General features: G+C 35.6%; 2 protein-coding genes across 2 annotated transcripts in view; both read right to left on the minus strand.

Annotated features, from left to right (window-relative positions):
• Window positions 1–2,197: 2,197 nt before the first annotated feature.
• Window positions 2,198–7,289, minus strand: LOC107553239 (protein phosphatase 1, regulatory (inhibitor) subunit 7). The gene is made up of 8 exons (XM_016235408.1): window positions 7,284–7,289; window positions 6,018–6,044; window positions 5,741–5,871; window positions 5,082–5,244; window positions 4,861–4,977; window positions 4,657–4,761; window positions 4,184–4,270; window positions 2,198–3,164 (listed from the first exon to the last, which is right to left on the minus strand). Exons 1-8 carry the CDS (start codon window positions 7,287–7,289, stop codon window positions 2,988–2,990), a joined length of 813 nt encoding a protein of 270 aa, XP_016090894.1. The 3' UTR covers window positions 2,198–2,987.
• Window positions 7,290–7,469: 180 nt separating this feature from the next.
• Window positions 7,470–19,244, minus strand: part of gk5 (glycerol kinase 5) — a 15,104-nt gene continuing 3,329 nt past the window's right edge. Inside the window, exons 5-16 of the mRNA XM_016235435.1 lie at window positions 16,979–17,110; window positions 16,818–16,893; window positions 15,959–16,020; window positions 14,938–15,011; window positions 14,784–14,844; window positions 14,573–14,699; window positions 12,217–12,321; window positions 11,911–12,005; window positions 11,516–11,619; window positions 9,705–9,764; window positions 9,485–9,618; window positions 7,470–8,762 (exon numbers count right to left, since the gene is read on the minus strand). Coding sequence (XP_016090921.1) covers window positions 8,596–8,762; window positions 9,485–9,618; window positions 9,705–9,764; window positions 11,516–11,619; window positions 11,911–12,005; window positions 12,217–12,321; window positions 14,573–14,699; window positions 14,784–14,844; window positions 14,938–15,011; window positions 15,959–16,020; window positions 16,818–16,893; window positions 16,979–17,110 — 1,197 coding nt within the window. The 3' untranslated portion in view covers window positions 7,470–8,595. The remainder of the gene's footprint in view (window positions 8,763–9,484; window positions 9,619–9,704; window positions 9,765–11,515; window positions 11,620–11,910; window positions 12,006–12,216; window positions 12,322–14,572; window positions 14,700–14,783; window positions 14,845–14,937; window positions 15,012–15,958; window positions 16,021–16,817; window positions 16,894–16,978; window positions 17,111–19,244) is intronic.

Here is a 19,244-nt window from a genome sequence, read left to right on the forward strand (position 1 = left end):
TATGATTTATTGATGGTTTATTTCAACTGTTGCAAAGTAGAGGGACACTAAATACCACTTGAAGTCTTTGCTAGTTACTCTGTTGCATAATTCATAAATGATTAGACTACTAATCTAATGTAAATTTTGCATAGGCGACTAAAATGATTTAATATGTAATACAAACCCAATTCATGGTAATATAGGCTAGAAATAGTAAATAGTAGCCTATATATATACTGTATATGTAAAGTACTGTATATTGTGCTGTAATCATATTGGTATACTGAAAGAATTGCTGTTATATACCATCATGATTTAATGACAAATATATGTTTTATATTTACAGTCGTGGTCAGAATTATTGGCACCCTCTGTAAATATGATCAAAGAAGGCTGTGAAAATAAATCTGCATTGTTAATCATTTTGATCTTTTATTTTTTTTTATCACAAATATCTAACCTTTCATTGGACTAAAACTATTTAAAATGGGGGAAATATCATTATGGAATAAATGTTTTTCTCAAATACACGTTGGACACAATTATTGGCACCCCTAGACATTCTTATGAGTAAAATATCTGTGAAGTATATTCCCATTCATATTCACAATTTTGAGCATACCAGGGTGATTATGAACATGAAAATATCCAGCCATGGCTTCCTGTTCCACAGGAATATAAATAGGAGGGAAAACAAAGGACAAATTCCAAATTAATCATCCATCACAATGAGAAAAACCAAATCATATATTTCTGATGTGCAGCAAAAGATAATTGAGCTTCACACATTAGAATGTGACTTTAAGAAAAGAGCTAGAGCAGTGAAAATTCCCATTTCCACCATCAGGGCAATAATTAAGAATTTCCAATCAACAGAAAATGTTACAAATCTGCCTGGAAGAGGACGTGTGTCCTAATGCACGGTGAGGAGGAGAGTGTGATGGGCTAAAGACTCTCCAAGGACCACAGCTGGAGAATTGCAGAAAATAGTTGAGTCTCAGGGTCAGAAAACTGTTAAAAAAAAAAATCAAACACCACCTACATCACATGTTGTTTGGGAGGGTTTCAAGACAAAAAATCAAGAAAAGAAAATGCTCTCATCCAAAAACAATGCCCAGCATATTCTGTTGTCAGACACGACTGGAACTTCAAATGGGACTGGCTTCTATGATCAGATGTAACTAAAAAATGAGCTTTTTAGCAGCAAACGCTCAAGATGGGTTTGGTGAACACAGGGATAAAAAGTACCCCATGTGTACAATGAAATATACTGCTGTATTTTTAATGTTGTGGGCCTATATTTCTGCTGGAGGTCCTAGACATCTTGTTTAGACACATGGGATCATTGATTCTATCAAATACCAACAGATAGAAAATCAAAAAGTGACTGACTCTGTTAGAAATCTTATAATGGGCCATGTTTGGATCTTCCAACCGGACAATAATCCAAAAACAAACCTTAAAAACAACACAAAAATGGGTCACTGGGCACAAAACCAAGCTTCTGCTATGGTCATTCCAGTTCCCTGACCTGAACCCTATAGAAAATTAATGTGATGAACTGAAGAGGAGAAGCACCATCATGGAGCTGGGAATCTGAAGGGTCTGGAGAGATTCTGGATGAAGGAATGGTCTCTGATCTCTTGTCAGGTGCTCTCTAACCTCATCAGGCATTATAGGAGAAAACTCAGAGCTGTTATTATGCAAATGGAGGTTTCAAAAAGCATTGAATAAAAGTGTGTTGTTAATTGTGTCCAAAGTTTATTAGAGAAAAACATTTATTTCATAATGATAGTTCCCCCCATTTTAAATTCTTATTCTCCAATGAAAGGTTAGATTTATGTGAATTTTTTAGCTAAAAGTTCAAAATGATTAACAATGCAGATTTATTTTCACAGCCTTCTTTGATATTTACCAAGGGTGCCAATAATTCTGACCACGACTGTAAATATAAAACATATATTTGTCATTAAATCATGATGGTATATAACAGCAATTCTTTCAGTATACCAATATGATTACAGCACAATATACAGTACTTTACATATACAGTATATATATAGGCTACTATTTACTATTTCTAGCCTATATTACCATGAATTGGGTTTGTATTACATATTAAATCATTTTAGTCGCCTATGCAAAATTTACATTAGATTAGTAGTCTAATCATTTATGAATTATGCAACAGAGTAACTAGCAAAGACTTCACAAAAAACAAACTCTAATTACAGAAAAATACTAATTACCTAAAATGACTTGATTGGCATAACCTTAGTTTTAAAGTGGAATGAATCCCTTTTAATATATTCAGTATTTCTAAAGAATGAACAATATGAGTCATGTCACATTTCAACCAGCCAAAATGTTAACATACTGATACAACCAGAAACAGAACTGATATGCGAATTGAATTCATAAGAGCACAACACTCAAAGAAATAGTCCCTGATCACATTAAAGAATAAGAATTTCCTCATAGCCATCTTCAGTCTCTGAATGCAATGTGAACTCTGACCTTTTTACCACCTCGTATAGTAAATAAGACCTCAATGCCTGATGTAAATCATACATGGCGGAAATGTCTGATTTTAAAATTACCTACATGGATGGAGGGAGCAAGAAGGGATAACTACGATGCTATGTTTTCCTTACCAAAATGCTAAGGGCAGTAAGATTTAGCGCTGATATAATTTCGAGAGCAACAGGCATTGGCTCCTTTGAGTTCAGACTAATCATGTCCTAAACTGAAAATAAATTAACAAGCAATTCACACTACAGCATAAGTCAGAGCATAGGTATACAGTCTCTGTGTGAGTTAAAGGTGCCAACACATGGAATGGCAACACTGGGAGTGTGAGATTCTTCTTTTTTGTTGTTAAAAAGTAAATAAAAGAGATAAATAGGGCAGACACCAGACGGTGTCTATGAGGGAAATATGGTAGTGGTGTGTTTATAATATGCTGTGGATGGTTTGGGTGAGGGAGGGCACAATGAGGTGGATGATCAGAAACGGATGAAGGTGGCATCAATCTGCCTGACATTGGGAAGAGCCAACATGATCTTGCGTCTGTACTGAGGGTCCTTCTGCAGAGGGTTTCTCTCCAGATAGACAGTCTCTAGACCTTTGGCGTTCTTGAGTTCGTCCAAGTCTGCCCAGTTATCAATTTGGTTGTCGTTCATCTGTATAAGGAACACAAAAAAGAAAAAGAAGGGGAAAAAAACAACACACATTAGCTCAATTTTTTTAGATGTTATTAAAGTAAAATATAAGCATTCTAAATTGATACTCTGAAGTACAATTTTTACATACACTACCATTCAAAAGTTTGGGGTTGGTAAGATTTCTTTTTCTTTTTTTAAAGAAATAATACTTTTATTCAGCAAAGATGCATTAAACTGATCAAAAGTGACCGTAAAAAATACATTTATACTAATATTACAAAAGATTTCTGTTTCTAATAAATATATATATATTTTTTTACTTTTTATTCATCAAAGAATCATTTAACCGTTTCCACAAAAATATTAAGCAGCACAACTGCTTTCAGCACTCAATCATCATTCAAAATAAACTCAAGCCATGCATTTCTAATGATCAGATCTTTAGGAAGGCTATGCAAAGTTTTGGAAGTGCATTTTCTTTATATCCACTGACAGAACAATGTCCGAATTTGACAGTCTTACTTGACATCTTTATCCAACAGCAGTATCGCTCTCTTGTGATTGATGGTCAGACATGAGTTTTTCAGATCACACCTCCTTGATTTTATATGACGATGATGCATTTTAAGAGGCGTGTCGAGATGAATAGTGATGTCACATTTCTCCCGATTTCAAATCCGAACTTCAGAAGGGTAGAAAATAATTATTCATATAATTAAAACTGCTGATTTCTCAAACTTGCAGTACGTTTTAATTTTGTAGAGTAACCTCTTATACGTGTAAATATTAAGAACATTTTGATTCTCCACTTAATGACTCCTTTAAAATAGAAAACAGTTATTTAAAATAGTAATAATATTTCATAATATTACTGTTTTTAACTATTTTTGATCAAATGAATGCAGCCTTGGTGAGCATAAGAGACTTGTAAGATCATTAAAAAAAATCTTACAGACCCCAAACTTTTGAATGGCTTTTCAAATGTACATGTAGTGTGCCATAAAACATACAGTAAACCTATCTTTTTTTTTTCTTACCCAAAATTCTTTTATTTCAGTCAAATGGCTGATATTTTCAATCTTTTTTATCCTGTTTGCAGCGATATCCAAAGTTGTCAGCTTCTTCTAAAAAAAGAAAAGGAAAGAAAAATGAAAGCTATGTATATTCTAGCACTAAAATACTCTGGGGCAGATAAAAATAAAACCACTGATGTGTCGGCAGATCAGAACACACAGAAATCCCCTGTGGAGTAAAGGTGCAGTCGGAGAACTTCAGAATAGCTGGAGAAATGCGAATATTAAGCACAAAACTACTAGACACTAGACCGTTTCTAGTTTTGACAGCTTCTTAACATGCATTTTATGGTGGTTTCTTTATCTTGCAATTTGCTTGCAAAACATGATTGTAAACCAATGCTAAGCCACAAATATTTTGTGCAAACATCTTGTGCATAAATGTAGAATTGACAGGAAAAAGTATCGCATCTGTGGGCAACCATGGTAGATCTTACATTGTTCTCCAGGCCCTCAATGACTTCAATGCCATTATGACTCAAGTAAAGCTCTCGCAGACTGACAAGATTCTGGAGTCCCTCCAACTTCGTGATGCGGTTACTCTGTTAGACAGGAACAGGTGTTAACACCAACAAAGTAAGTAAAAAAAAAAAAAAATAAATAAAAATAAAAAAAAAAACCTTTCTAGCACAAACGCGCACCTGGATACTGAGAACCGTCAGACTGTGCAATCCATCAAGGTTCTGTAGCCGAGAGATTTTATTCGTGCCGAGGAACAAACTCTCCAAAGAAGTAAGAGAATCCAGATTCTCAATAACCTAAAATTTACATAACAACAAGCATTTACATACATAAAATTCAAGCCAGGAAACACAGAGCAAAGAAGAATATGTAACACAAAGAGCAGATTTGGATGTCTCACCCTGATGCGGTTAGAGCCCAGCTCCAGCATCTGGAGGCTCGTCAGTTGATCGAGGTTGGCAATGCTCATAATCTTATTATGAAGCAGGAAGAGTTTCGTGATTTTTGTGAGACACTCCAATCCCTCAATCTTCCTCAGTAAGTTGAACGATACATCTAGCTGCCTGCAAATCACAACCACAAATGAGGAAGCTGCATGTATTTGTACTTTTTCAATTATTTAAGTACAAGAGACTACATAACATTTTTAGAAACCAGTTTATACAATTCTTAGTATTCATGTTGGTTTTGTAAACCTTTTTTTTTTAATCTTTCAGGATTTTTATTTGTTTAACAAAGCTTTTTTCCCCTCATATCTGTGTCCCCAAAAAATATCACAAGGAATCTGAATACAAAAAAATCTTTCTTTATTTAAATTTTCTATTTTAAAACGTTTTGGGGGAAACCGTGACATTTCTTTTCCGGATTCTTTGATTAAAAGAAAGTTACTTTTGATAAATTGAATGCATTAGTATTAAAATGATAAAAAATAAAATAAAAATACTGACCGCAAGCTTTTGAATAGCAGTGTATAAATAACATTTTTTAAATGCATTTTTGATAAAAAAATTTTTTAAAAAAAGGGTCTGTACAAAATAAGTATCATCATGTTTGACTTACTCAAGCTCTGTTAGGGCCTGAAGATTCTCTAGTTTGCGGATCTGGTTGTCATAAAGATCGAGTTCCCTCAATGAGACAAGGCTGTCCAAGCTCTCAATGCATTTGATGAGGTTTTGCCTAAGAGAAATTGTCTGATGATAGAAACAAAGAAAATGACTCAATTTAAGATCTGTAACTGGGCAAAATTAATTTATACTCCAAATAAGCAACTCTATCCAGTTACTATACAACCCTACTACATTACCTAAAAAAACCCACCAGCATTTGATACTCTCACCTTTGCCTTCCGAAGAACCTCCAGACCCTAGCCGCCGCTCACTCTAGACTACAATGCCGGCTGTTCTGACTCACAGACGTTTTTCATATTAAAGGACTTGCCACTGATGATTCAAACGCGAGTTTTGAGCAGTGTAGAGTAGCGCTTGTTGTTTGTCATTTCTCCGATCACAAATGCAGACGTGGTTTTATGTTTACGTGGCCCGATGCAACGCAACGCGTAAAAAGACAGTATAAATCATTATAATCAGTAATTATGTCCCCAATGGATGCAACAAATTCCTCGTTTATAATGGGTTTTAATGTTTTTTGTCTCTTCGCTCCGGCTTGACAGGGCATCACAGTATGGTAAGGGACGTAACATTTACGTCACACGCTTGAGGCATTCGGCCAATCACAACGCACTGGATAGCTGGCCAATCACAGCACACCTCGCTTTTCAGACCGATGAGCTTTGTAAAAATCAACGCGTTTCAGAAAGGCGGGGCATAGAGGAGAAACAATAATGTACTGTATGTGGAAAATAATGTTTTTTTAACCTTAAACCGCATAAACATTTCATTACACCAAATAATGTTCTTTTTAGCAGCATCATATGACCCCTTTAAATGAACCCATCCCACACACACACCCTCGTCCCACAGCAGCAGCATGCTGGCAAACTGTGCTGATACAGCAACTGGAAACAAATGGAGGCGTCGAGAAAAGCTCGATTTGTCACGTCTGATAGCTCACATTCAGGTTCTCCTAGACTTTATCCATCCGAACAGGTGAGACTTTGACAGGTAACGTGAGCTGGTGGGCTACATCAGCTAACCCGCAAGCAAGGTGCGCTGGCATTGACGCCCTGTCCACTATACACACAGCTGAAAGCAGGTCTGGTATTTAAATACTCTCAAAAGAGTTACCACGAAACGGCTTTTATCACCATTTCATGCCTGCAGACTGTAAGAGTAACGTTAGCTTTAGTTTGCTGTGTGATAAGCGTAAACAATCACAACATTACAGTCTGAATGAATGGTAAGAGCACTAACTGATTAAAAATAAAAACTCATCTCGGTTACAGAGGGTGAGAGCAAAAAGAATAATCTCTGGCTTATTAGACGCTCTGTTCAAAATAAATCATTAAAAATAGACAAGTTAGCTCACCTTCCATCTCTTGAGGCTCTCCGACAGATAAAGTCGCCATTTTCCTTTAAACCCGCCCACTTCACTAGATGATTGACAACTAGATCGACCAATAGCAAACCCGACATCCGTTTCCTACGCCCATGGCCTATAAATAAATATTATATAATACATTTAACACACGACAAACCCAAACACACATAAAAAATGCTACGCGATTATAATTTTTAAGTTATTATAAATAAATCTGCTATAATTTCTTGTTCATACCAATGTATCGTCCTAGAATCCTTTACATATATAATTAATGATTCCTTATTCGGTTCAGCATTTAATTGAAAGACTTTATTCACTTTGCACTGTTATTTGATTACATTGTTCGGCAGACTCAGTTATAGGACACTTGCCCCAGCACTTTCATTAAAACATTACTTTAACAATTTTTAGACCCATGCATTTTACAATGTTTATCAGGTCATTGACCCCAGAATGAAAGCCATTGCTTTATTTACATGACAATGCATACAATTTGAACCTGAAAATGTATTAAAACAACTAATTTCACATACTGACATGAAACATGGCACAATGTTAAGAGTTCTTTGACAATCTATTAATACATTTATCTTTACAAATATTCTCTGTCGATTCTTTCTTTAAGATCCTGATAAAAGCCTAGGATATCATATAGTTTCACAGTTACTCATTTTTACTACAGTTGAATGTATGCTATTATTAGCCACTGTTGATAGTATGATGTGGCAAACTGTGACTGCTAATGTTTTGCATGCAAACAAGTATAGCAGGTTGGATGCATAAAGCAAAAAATAAATATAGTACTTCAGGTAACAAGTTTTCCATGTTTGGAGCATTCTCTTTGTATTCTGATGTACATTTGAAAAAAAAAAAACATTAATGAATGCTTGTATAAATGACCATACAGGCAATGAATGCACAGTGTGTTAACTCAGAGTATGATAGAAAAAAAAAAGCTGTAAGTTTCACTTACTCCCATCTATGTAAACAACACTAATTACATATGATCCTTTAGGGTGAGATGTTATCCTTTGGGAGATGAGTAACCATACAAAATAAAATAAATTAATTTTCTCATAAAAAAAACAACAGTACCTAATGACTAAATTATTGATTGGCAAAATCATAATAATACATCTGTCTTATTCTGAAGTAAGAGTTGTGCTGCAGCCGGTCACCTCATCATCATAATTCCACTGGATTCACAACTAGGTGACTTGGATTTACACAAACAAGCTGTAAATCTGTAAAATCCCTCGTGATTTGGCAAAACTCTAACTAACAGTTGATATGCGAGTTTCCAAGTCCAGGTTGGAAACCATACTGTTCAAGCATTTTCTCAGTGTGAGAGAGAATCGCCCTAAACCCGTTCACATGAACATGGCGTTTACAGAATCAACTTGTATTCTGGTAAATCAGGGCTGGCTGTACCAGTGCATAGAGCGCTGAAGAGCCCTCTCCCAGCTCTGCAGCACACCTCTGTATGGACTGCCCATGTCCCAATCTGCTTTACTCCTCCGGGGAAGGAAATGTTGGTCAGTGGTCAAAAGCTTCTTCAGCTCTTCTTGGTTCCTCCAGTAGCCTAAAGGACGATTTAGAATAAAATGGCCAGATTGACTCTTTAAAGCCTGACATTTGAAATACATCTATTTTTTTTTATGTTTTATTGAACCTTTAGGCAAAAATTAGGAAGGGGGAAAAAAAAGCTTGCATGGGTTTCATTGCGTATCATATTTGATGCAGCAGTATAGCAGACTACTTGCATAAAATGCATATAAATAAATACCAGTTGTCACTCAATATGTCTTAGTAACATGATAATTAAATGCTTAGTTTTATGATCAAAGCTATGTAGATTTTATTGTGGGGGACAAAATATATAATGCAATGCAATACAATGATGATGGAGAGATGTACAAATAAACATTCCTCAAAAGTCTGAAGTATCATGTTGTATCAAGAATTTTTCCTAAAAGTTATGTATGGATAATAATAAGTAAACCAGTAAGTGTTTGTCTTGAAATATTACTAACAATATGAAAGACATTCTTACAGATTTTACAGCAAAAGACATGTGCACCATGCTTTTAAAATGATACTAAAAGGCCTTGCTAAACAAGTATAACCTATCAATCAGACAACAGAAGGCGTGTAGTAGATAAGTTCTGGTCATGTTGGTTATTTAGGGGCCTTAGAAATTTGTGTACCAATTATGATACAATATAGGCTTTATAGAGTTAAGATGGATTAAGCCTAGATTAGGAAGAGTTTATTTTTTGCACTCTAATGTGACTTGTTCCTTACCTGTTCCTAGTCCTGCAACAAAAGCAGCTCCAAGGCAGGACATGTCAAAGTGGCTTGGACGTTCTATCTTACGCCCCAACAGATCAGCTGTGAGTTGCATGATGAAATTATTGGTGCAAACACCTCCATCTGCCCTGTAAATGTGTAGCAATATGCAAACGTTCAGACAGGCAGGATCAAGCTATGCAAATACGACAAAATAACAGGGTGAGACCCTCACCTGATTTTAGTGATAGGAATACGGGTTTCTCTAAGCATGACTTCAAAGAGCTGCTTGTTCCTGAAAATCAGAATTAGAACATGGAAAACCATATTAAACCGCTAACTTGTTTAAAAACAAAAAAAAACTTGTATTTTCTCATGAGATGGGGTTGGAAAAGTCAATATATTTTTTGCATTATAATGTACAATATGAAAAATGGATATTCATTTTGAGATTTGCTGAAGATTACATTTACCAATGTTCTAAAAACAATAATCTAAGTGAGACAACAACCCAAAAATCGATCGATATAAAACAAAGAAAAAGAAAAAAGAAATCCAGGATAACCTATGTATCGTGCATCTCTAGTTATGACATACATTTAAAGTTCAAACATAAAGGAACAGAAAAAATTCCACATATGTGTGTGTGTGTGTGTGTGTGTATATGTATAGGGTCCAATCTCAAATTTAGTGGATGTCTGTTTCCATTACAAGAGTAGATATTAAAAAGTATGATGAGCAAAGATACCATATCTGAGGAGTGCCGTAGGAACAAAAGGACACAAGAAAAAACTATGCTGCGCTATTGAATTCAGCCTTTATTTCTCTGATGGGGAAAACTGTTGAAAGAGCAAGCAAGTTGAAATGGATCTTTATTAATATGTGAGACCTGATGAACTACTCTAGATCGGTATAGAACACCAAGGGATAGTGGCTTGTATCCAGTCACCTTCTCATTTCTGTTTTCTGATTGTCCCGTGGCAGAACCAAGGCAGATGATAATCAAAGAACTCATTTTTACATTAATAACAATATGTGAGAAAGAGATGGAGAAAGCAAAGCAAAGCATCATCATGGGTCTCAAAATGTGCCAATGTGTTTTATATCTCATGTGATATTTTCATCCCTGCGAACACTGTTTGAGATGAAGGGGCCTAAGAATTTGCAAGTTGTCAGGGAATAAACTTGGTCTTTTCTATAAATTTCATAGTGTGACCATTGCCTGCAGTAAAAAAGAGAAAAAACCTGTAGTGATGGTTTAGCATTAGTTGTGCATTAATTGTGGAGAATTCCTTTTTTAGTTTATCAATAAATCTTAATAAATAAAGAGTGTTAAACACTAAGCTAAATTCTACAAACAGGACTGGATATGCCAAAGTCTATATTCAAGTTAAGAAATGTGTGTAGGCTTGTAAATGCACATTGTCCTGCAGCGTTCTGATGCTTAAATATTTTCATTTCCACCAGTGTTAATCATTTATTTAGGTTATCTTGCGTTTTATCAGAACAAGAACAATAACAGATGATTTGAAGCAATCCAGGACTATGTATATGAGAACTGCTTGATTAATTTGGCTTGCACAGTCTTTTAAAGTCACAAATTCACTTTTGTTTTTATTAGGGGCTGAGATTTGCCCATTTTTCCCAAAGCCCTGGTTAATTTTTCATTCTGACACAAACAGTCCCTTCTGACGTTTTATAGCTTTAACAGATCACATTCTTTGACTGATGAGAGATCTTCGTGTTAATCATTTATTTAGGTTATCTTGCGTTTTATCAGAACAAGAACAATAACAGATGATTTGAAGCAATCCAGGACTATGTATATGAGAACTGCTTGATTAATTTGACTTGCACAGTCTTTTAAAGTCACAAATTCACTTTTGTTTTTATTAGGGGCTGAGATTTGCCCATTTTTCCCAAAGCCCTGGTTAATTTTTCATTCTGACACAAACAGTCCCTTCTGACGTTTTATAGCTTTAACAGATCACATTCTTTGACTGATGAGAGATCTTATGTTGATACAGTCAGATCTTTCGAGCTCACCTGAACGCTATAGACTCCAGAATGGCTCGGACTAGATGTCTCTTGGTTGTGGATGGTTTTAAGCCCATGAAAGAGGCACAAGCTTTAGGATCATTCAGAGGGGCCTGTAGCACATAAAGAGAGAACGTCTTGAAATTACATGACACCGTTTAAAAATCTCTCGTATTTACAACAAATCCTTGAGATGAACAGCGACTTAAAAACAGTATCACGGATGCACACAAACACACCTGTAAGCCGCTGAAAGAAGGCACAAAATACACGCCGTCTGAGTCGTCCACACTAGTGGTAAATACGAGAGATTTTTAAACAGTGTCATGTAATTTCAACAAATCCTTGAGATGAACAGCGACTTAAAAACAGTATCACGGATGCACACAAACACACAAACACACCTGTAAGCCGCTGAAAGAAGGCACAAAATACACGCCGTCTGAGTCGTCCACACTAGTGGCTATAGCCTCAGTCTCCGTCACATCAGAAAAGAGCTCTGTAAGACAGGCACCAAAGAAATTATGCTACAATAACAGAATTATTTTTCATTAATTTAATCAATCCAAGTTAAAAAAAAATTCTCATAACGGAGTGGAACATGCATCTACTATCTGGAATGTTTTTTTTGTTTTTATGTAGTGAAAAATACATATTCAAGTTAAGAAATGTGTGTAGGCTTGTAAATGTACATTAGTCCTCCTCCTCACCTAAATCCTGGGCCCATTTAATGGCAGCACCTGTTCCAGCGGCATTACCTTCAGCCAGATACACAACATCAGCACCGATCTTCCAGCCCACCAGTGGATAAAGGCCTATTCAGAAAACAGATGATACGGAACGCCATGAAAAAGAGAGATATAAAGAGGGACCAACAAATGGACGCATTACTATCTCGCCACACTAATTCATGATGAGTCATGAGCCGCATCGTGCCCTAACCTGCTGTTTCCAGTGATGTACACTACCGTTCAAAGGTTTGAGGTTGGAAAGTGATTTTTAATGTTTATGAGAGAAGTCTCTTATGTTCACCGAGGCTGCATTTATTTGATCAAAAATATAGTAAAAGCAGTAATATTGTGAAACCTTATGACAATTTAAATGAAGCGTTTTCTATTTTAATATATTTAAAAAAGTAATTTATTCCTGTGATAACAAAGCGATCCTGGGCCCATTTAATGGCAGCACCTGTTCCAGCGGCATTACCTTCAGCCAGATACACAACATCAGCACCGATCTTCCAGCCCACCAGTGGATAAAGGCCTATTCAGAAAACAGATGATACGGAAGATATAAAGAGGGACCAACAAATGGACGCATTACTATCTCGCCACACTAATTCATGATGAGTCATGAGCCGCATCGTGCCCTAACCTGCTGTTTCCAGTGATGTACACTACCGTTCAAAGGTTTGAGGTTGGAAAGTGATTTTTAATGTTTATGAGAGAAGTCTCTTATGTTCACCGAGGCTGCATTTATTTGATCAAAAATATAGTAAAAGCAGTAATATTGTGAAACCTTATGACAATTTAAATGAAGCGTTTTCTATTTTAATATATTTAAAAAAGTAATTTATTCCTGTGATAACAAAGCTGAATTTTCAGCATCATTACTCCAGTCTTCAGTAGGGCTGTCAAAATTTATTTCGAATGTTCGTCGAATTTAAAATAAAAATCCACATCCACAACATTTTTGCATTCGAATTTTAGGTGTGTGTTAAGGAGGCAGCCTTATCAGTGGCGCACGAGATGCGATGACGATATAAGTGTCATTGCATTTGAATGTTTTTGTTAACCTATCCAGTTGAAGCCACTAGATGCGGTGCTGTTGCATTGTTAATTACAAATATTGCGAGAAAAGAGAACATCAATGCGGAGATCTTGTTTACGTCAAAACTGAAACCAAGCCGTTCACACAGAACGCATATTTCGCACATTTTCTAGAGGGACATCTATTACCGTTGCACTCGCATCTCGCACAAAGGAGCCACATATTTAGAAAGCCATGTAAAACTAATGCCAGTTCAACTTTGAAAAAACATACCTCGAGACTTTATGGCGGGATTTTCCCCCATCCCACTGAAACTCGTGTTTTTAAATGAAAAATGTACTGTGAGATTTCGGTCCTTTGTATTAAACTATGCATACATACATGATGCTGTTTTGTTTATAGTTGTTTAAGCAACTTAATTATAATTGGTTTATAAACATTATTTTAAACATTATGCACTTTGAATAAACGTGCATTAGTAATATTTTGCTTGATGCGCCCTCTTGTGGCCTCAGGAGAGAAGCCAAAAGCTTTTCTTCAGCCTAACTGAAATTATGCATTTTAAATTCGAATATAATTATGAATGCTATTTTGACAGCTCTAGTCTTTAGTGTCACATGATCATTCAGAAATCATTCTAATATACTGATTTGCTGCAAAAAAATATTTGTATTATCAATGTTGAAACCAGTTGTGTTGCTTAATTTTTTGTGGAAACCATGATGCTTTGTTTCAGGATTCTTTGATAAATAAACAAAAGAACAGCATTTATTTAAAAAAGAGAAATCTTTTGTAACAATATAAGTCTTCACCATCACCTTTGATCAATTTAATGCATCATTGTTGAATAGAATATATGTATATATATATATATGCAAAAAAATATTTGTATTATCAATGTTGAAACCAGTTGTGTTGCTTAATTTTTTGTGGAAACCATGATGCTTTGTTTCAGGATTCTTTGATAAATAAACAAAAGAACAGCATTTATTTAAAAAAGAGAAATCTTTTGTAACAATATAAGTCTTCACCATCACCTTTGATCAATTTAATGCATCATTGTTGAATAGAATATATGTATATATATATATATAAAAATAAAAGAAAGATCACTTTGAATGGTAGTGTAAACTAAAAGCCACACAACTTTTGATTTCATGTGGTCTAAAATGCTGTTTAGTTGGCTTAGATTATTAGTTCGAGTGGTTTAGTAGCGTCTTTCATTTCAACTGAATTCCAGTTTAATACTGTGAAAAGCTTAATTGGTAAGATAAGATCAGCACTGGAATGTCATACCAGCTACAGACGTGTGTGGTTTGTTTCCTGTATTGATGTCCATGAAGGTCCCTGTGCCCATAGTAATTTTCACATCACCAATGTCAAAACAGCATTCTCCAAACATGGCTGCTTGTTGGTCCGCCATCTGTGAAAAAGACAGGTTGTGGCACCAAAGATAAAATCAAGCACACACACATTTTTAAAACTGCATGACAATATTTATACTCACAACAGACATGATTGGGATGGGCACCCCGAATATGGATGGATCACATGTGCCAAATTTATGACTAAATATGAGAAAAGAGAGCATTAATTGTTTAGTCAAAAGAGGACTAGATAGAATTCTGGAAATATCAGAGCAATTCAGGGTGCATGAGTACCTGGTGTTCTGCACCCTGGGGAGGATGGACAGAGGTATAGAGAGAAGTGAGCAAACAAATCCACTCCAGCACATCTGATGATCACACAAACACACTATGAGCACAGACAGAATCCTATGAACAAGCACTACTTACAGAAGCACATTCTAAGACACTGTATGGATAAAAGATACAAGAACACACAAACACGAGAAGACTTAAAAAGATAACTTTTTTTAATCCACTCAATGTTGACCCAAACCTTTATGCTTAAACTTTTTGATTCACACAAACGTTTGACATCCAAAAAATTGTTTCTCAAGAAAAATCCTGTGAAATATTTTGACATGAAAGAAACTAAATGTTTTTACTGTTTTATTTATTTTTGCATTTTACTTTTTGGTATACACAAAAGTTTGGAGTTCATTAGAAACATAAAAAAAAAGAAAAAGAAAGAAGTATCTCATGTTCACCAAGGCTGCATTTATTTGATCAAAAATACAGTAAAAACAGTAATAGTGTGAAATATTATTATTATTTAAAATAACATACCAGAATTGACCCAGAAAATTGAAGGGTTGAAAAATTAAGAGGGATGTGTGTTGTCAGGAAAGCAATTTCAGATGTAGAACAAGTTAATATATTTTTTGAAAATGAAGAAAACCATTTTTGGAATACTGTGCACCAGAAAACCAGGCATGTGCATTCATTTTGAGATGCACTTAGATTTACTTTAAATTGTTATGTGCTATGACAAAGGGGAACAAGTTTTACCCTGTTCCTCAAACAAAGCAATTGCATATTAAAGAACAGCACATTTTCCCCTTTTGTGTCCCATGTTAGAAAGAAAGCCATACAGGTTTGGAACAACATGAGGGTGAGTAAATGTTAACCTCCATTTTTTGGGTGAACTCTCTATTTAACTCTGTTATTAAATGTCTAATCTCTCAATGCACGTGTCTGTACTGAAGTCCACAATCCAAAGGTAATGATCAGATAACAGTAATTTTACAAATATAGTAATTGGACAGTTGTAACTGACCTGATAGGAATCAAATATTGCTGTTGCACTGGCATTAGAGTAATCCGTAGCATGAACCAGGCCTGCAATAAGCAAACAAACAATAAAACACCACAAATTAAAAAAGGTATGCCATGCCAAGCTCAACAACAAGGAATTTTTCCCGGTCTAACGTTCAGATTGTCTCAACCTGCCAACCATTTTTGCAGACCTGTTAAATCATATATAGTAATATATATATATATATATATATATACACACACAGGTGCATCTCAAATTATAATGTCGTGGAAAACTTTTATTTCAGTAATTCAACTCAATTGTGAAACTCGTGTATTAAAATTAAATTCACACAGACTGAAGTAGTTTAAGTCTTTGGTTCTTTGTGACAACCATACATTCATAATTACTGATTGGTTTATAATCAGCATGTGTACATTCAAAAATGTGTACCGTTCAAATGTTTGGGGATTAGTAAGACATTTTTTATTCAGCAAGGATGTATAAAATTGATCAAAAGTGTGCCAAGTTGGAAAATGTGACAATGATAAGTACTGTAAAATCATCACTGTATATATGACTGCTTATGATTATCTACTCATTACACTGGTGTGTGACATTCATTCACCTTTGTCACTTGTTGTGGGCAAATTGCTTTCTAAGAATGTTGTCAGTCAGTGATGTAAGATATCAGATCTGTGGCAAGCTTTTATTGAGCAGATCACTCTAAAGAGCCTACAGATTTAACTGGTTTTATTTCAGCAACCTCTCAAAGGAATCCAGCCAGAATATTATGCACTCAGAGATCTGATTTTCACGGGTCAAATGACTTCTATACATCAGGACAACATTTCTATTTATTTCATAATGAAATACCAACCTTTAGTCAGTTTGTACAGCAGCCAGGTGTCTATGGTCCCAAAATAACAGGAGCCGTCTTCGACTGCCTGCCGCAACTGAGGAGAGAGAAGGTTAGGTTAAATATATCAGTCCTAGAGAAGACAAATGCTGAATGTCACATTTTAACTATTCCTGGTTTACCTGAGGGATATTGTTCAAGGCCCAGACAAGACGCAGTGACACATGCTGGGTGGTAAAAACTACCAGGCTGGCTGCAAGGAACCGCTTCTGTCTGGTGAGGAAGTGCAGCATCTTCATCACTCCGTGTACCGTCTGCCATAAAACATACATGAAAATAAATATGCTTTTAAGCAAAAGTTCACCGAAAAGTGAAAACATGCTGAAAATGTGTTTAAGTCAAGTCAAGTCACCTTTATTTATAAAGTGCTGTTTACAATACAGATTGTGTCAAAGTGTCAAATGTCAAAGGTTGTGTCAGTGTGCTTTAGTCTCAAACAGGAAAATAGTTTGTCAATAATGCAAGAGGACAATAACAAACAGTCAATTTTTTAGTTAAAGTCAGTTCATTGATGATTCAGTGTGTCATCATCCAGTTCAGCTCTCTTCCAATAGTGTCTGTGCAATCAAGCCAACAATACTGCCAGAAACTAAGAGTCCCCAACTAAGCAAGTCAAAGGCGACAGTGGCAAGGAACCAAAACTTCATCGGTGACTGAAATGGAGAAAAAACCTTGGGAGGAACCAAGTTCAGTCGGGGGGCGAGTTCAGGCCAGACAAAACCAGCATGGTGTGGTTTAATTCCAGGCTGCAGCACAGGTCAGATTGTGCAGAGGAATTGTCCATTTACCCTTGAGCCATCCAAGATGTAGATGAGTTTCTCTGAACTGATTTTAATAAATGTAGCATTAAATCGCTTGCTCACTATATTTGTTTAGAAGTGATTTAGACTGTATTGCTTGTAAATGGTGGTTAAACTGGGCATATTTCTGTCCTGATTCATACGAGACGATGTTTTCACTGGAAAAAAACTATATTAATGATAGAGGACTCATATTTTAATTGGAAGCAACAGTTTTAAGTTAAAAATGTATAAATGATGCAACTTGTTTCTTACAAACACGCTGTTTGAACTCTCATTCTGACGGCACCCATTCACTGCAGAGGATCCATGGGTGGACAAATGATGTAATGCTAAATTTCTCCAAATCGGTTATGATGACCAAAAGAAAAAAAAACATCTACATGGGTACATTTTCAGCATTTTTAAAAAATTTTGGTTGAACTATTTCTTTAACTATTCACGTTTGATTAAACCAGCTTACAGTAGACATGACATGAAAAAGCCCTAAGAGGAACTTGAAGAAAAATAAAACACCAGACCACCACCTTCAAGCTTGACCTCTGCCCTCAATGATAAGATACTGAAAACATTTTCCTCTGTTCACAAATAACCAGTTCTATTTGCGACTACATACACAGGGATGTTTGCTCTGCAATACCATAGGTTGTCATTTCTCACACAATCAAAAACATCTTGTACAAACTGACAAGCTTTGTCTCTGCAATTATGGGACAAAAACCAATTAGTGTGAATGGTGCAAGCCATACAACCATTTCCTGACCACACTGGGTTTCAAACATGAAACTCAAACTTGCTACTAAGGAGGGAATTCTGCTGACTCAAACATGAGCACTTTAAGCATGTGTCACAAAGATCCTCACAGGCCAAATATTCTCATCCACATTCCCAGTCAGCACCTAAGACAAATATATCAGCAATCTGTGTTCGAGCAGTCAGAGGGGTTCTCGTTTCATTTGTATTGCTCATATTGGACTTGGAATGAAACACTTATTCATTGATGTACACAATGAATGACAAACACTACAAACTGTCACTGTAAATTGGTATTTATTAACTGTTGAATATTGTATGGGTTAGTAGAACAATTTTATGAACAAATTTTATTTGCGGTAATAAAATTACACTAAAAGTTCAGTAAGGAGTAGGGTTGTGACGGTGAGGAAATTTTCCCACCGGTTAATCGACGTGTGACAACACCGATAATACCGGTATCACCGTGGAGGCAAGGCGTTCCCTCTTTTCCACGCTTTCCTTCGCTTTTAAATAGCTTGTAAAAGCTGTGTGCGCATTTTACTTTCACTTTCAAATAGCGTCAATTCGGCGTCAATTGCTTGAATGCAACAACAAAATAAAACGTCAAACTCACTTTAGCCTATATATAAAACATAGAACTTTTATTAACAAAACAAATAAAAATACACCATGCTATAGGGCAGGCTATGCCTAATATAAAATAACAAATAACTTACATAAAGTTTAAATAGGTATACAAAACTGGAAATAGGCTAAGTAAACATGCATAATATAGAACCAAATAAATAAGAAACGTAGAACGTTTATTAGCAAAACGAGTAAGAAAGCTTGG

The sequence above is a fragment of the Sinocyclocheilus grahami genome, unplaced genomic scaffold (genome assembly GCF_001515645.1).
Source record: "Sinocyclocheilus grahami isolate Dianchi unplaced genomic scaffold, SAMN03320097.WGS_v1.1 scaffold467.1, whole genome shotgun sequence".
NCBI classification, from domain to species: Eukaryota; Metazoa; Chordata; class Actinopteri; order Cypriniformes; family Cyprinidae; genus Sinocyclocheilus; species Sinocyclocheilus grahami.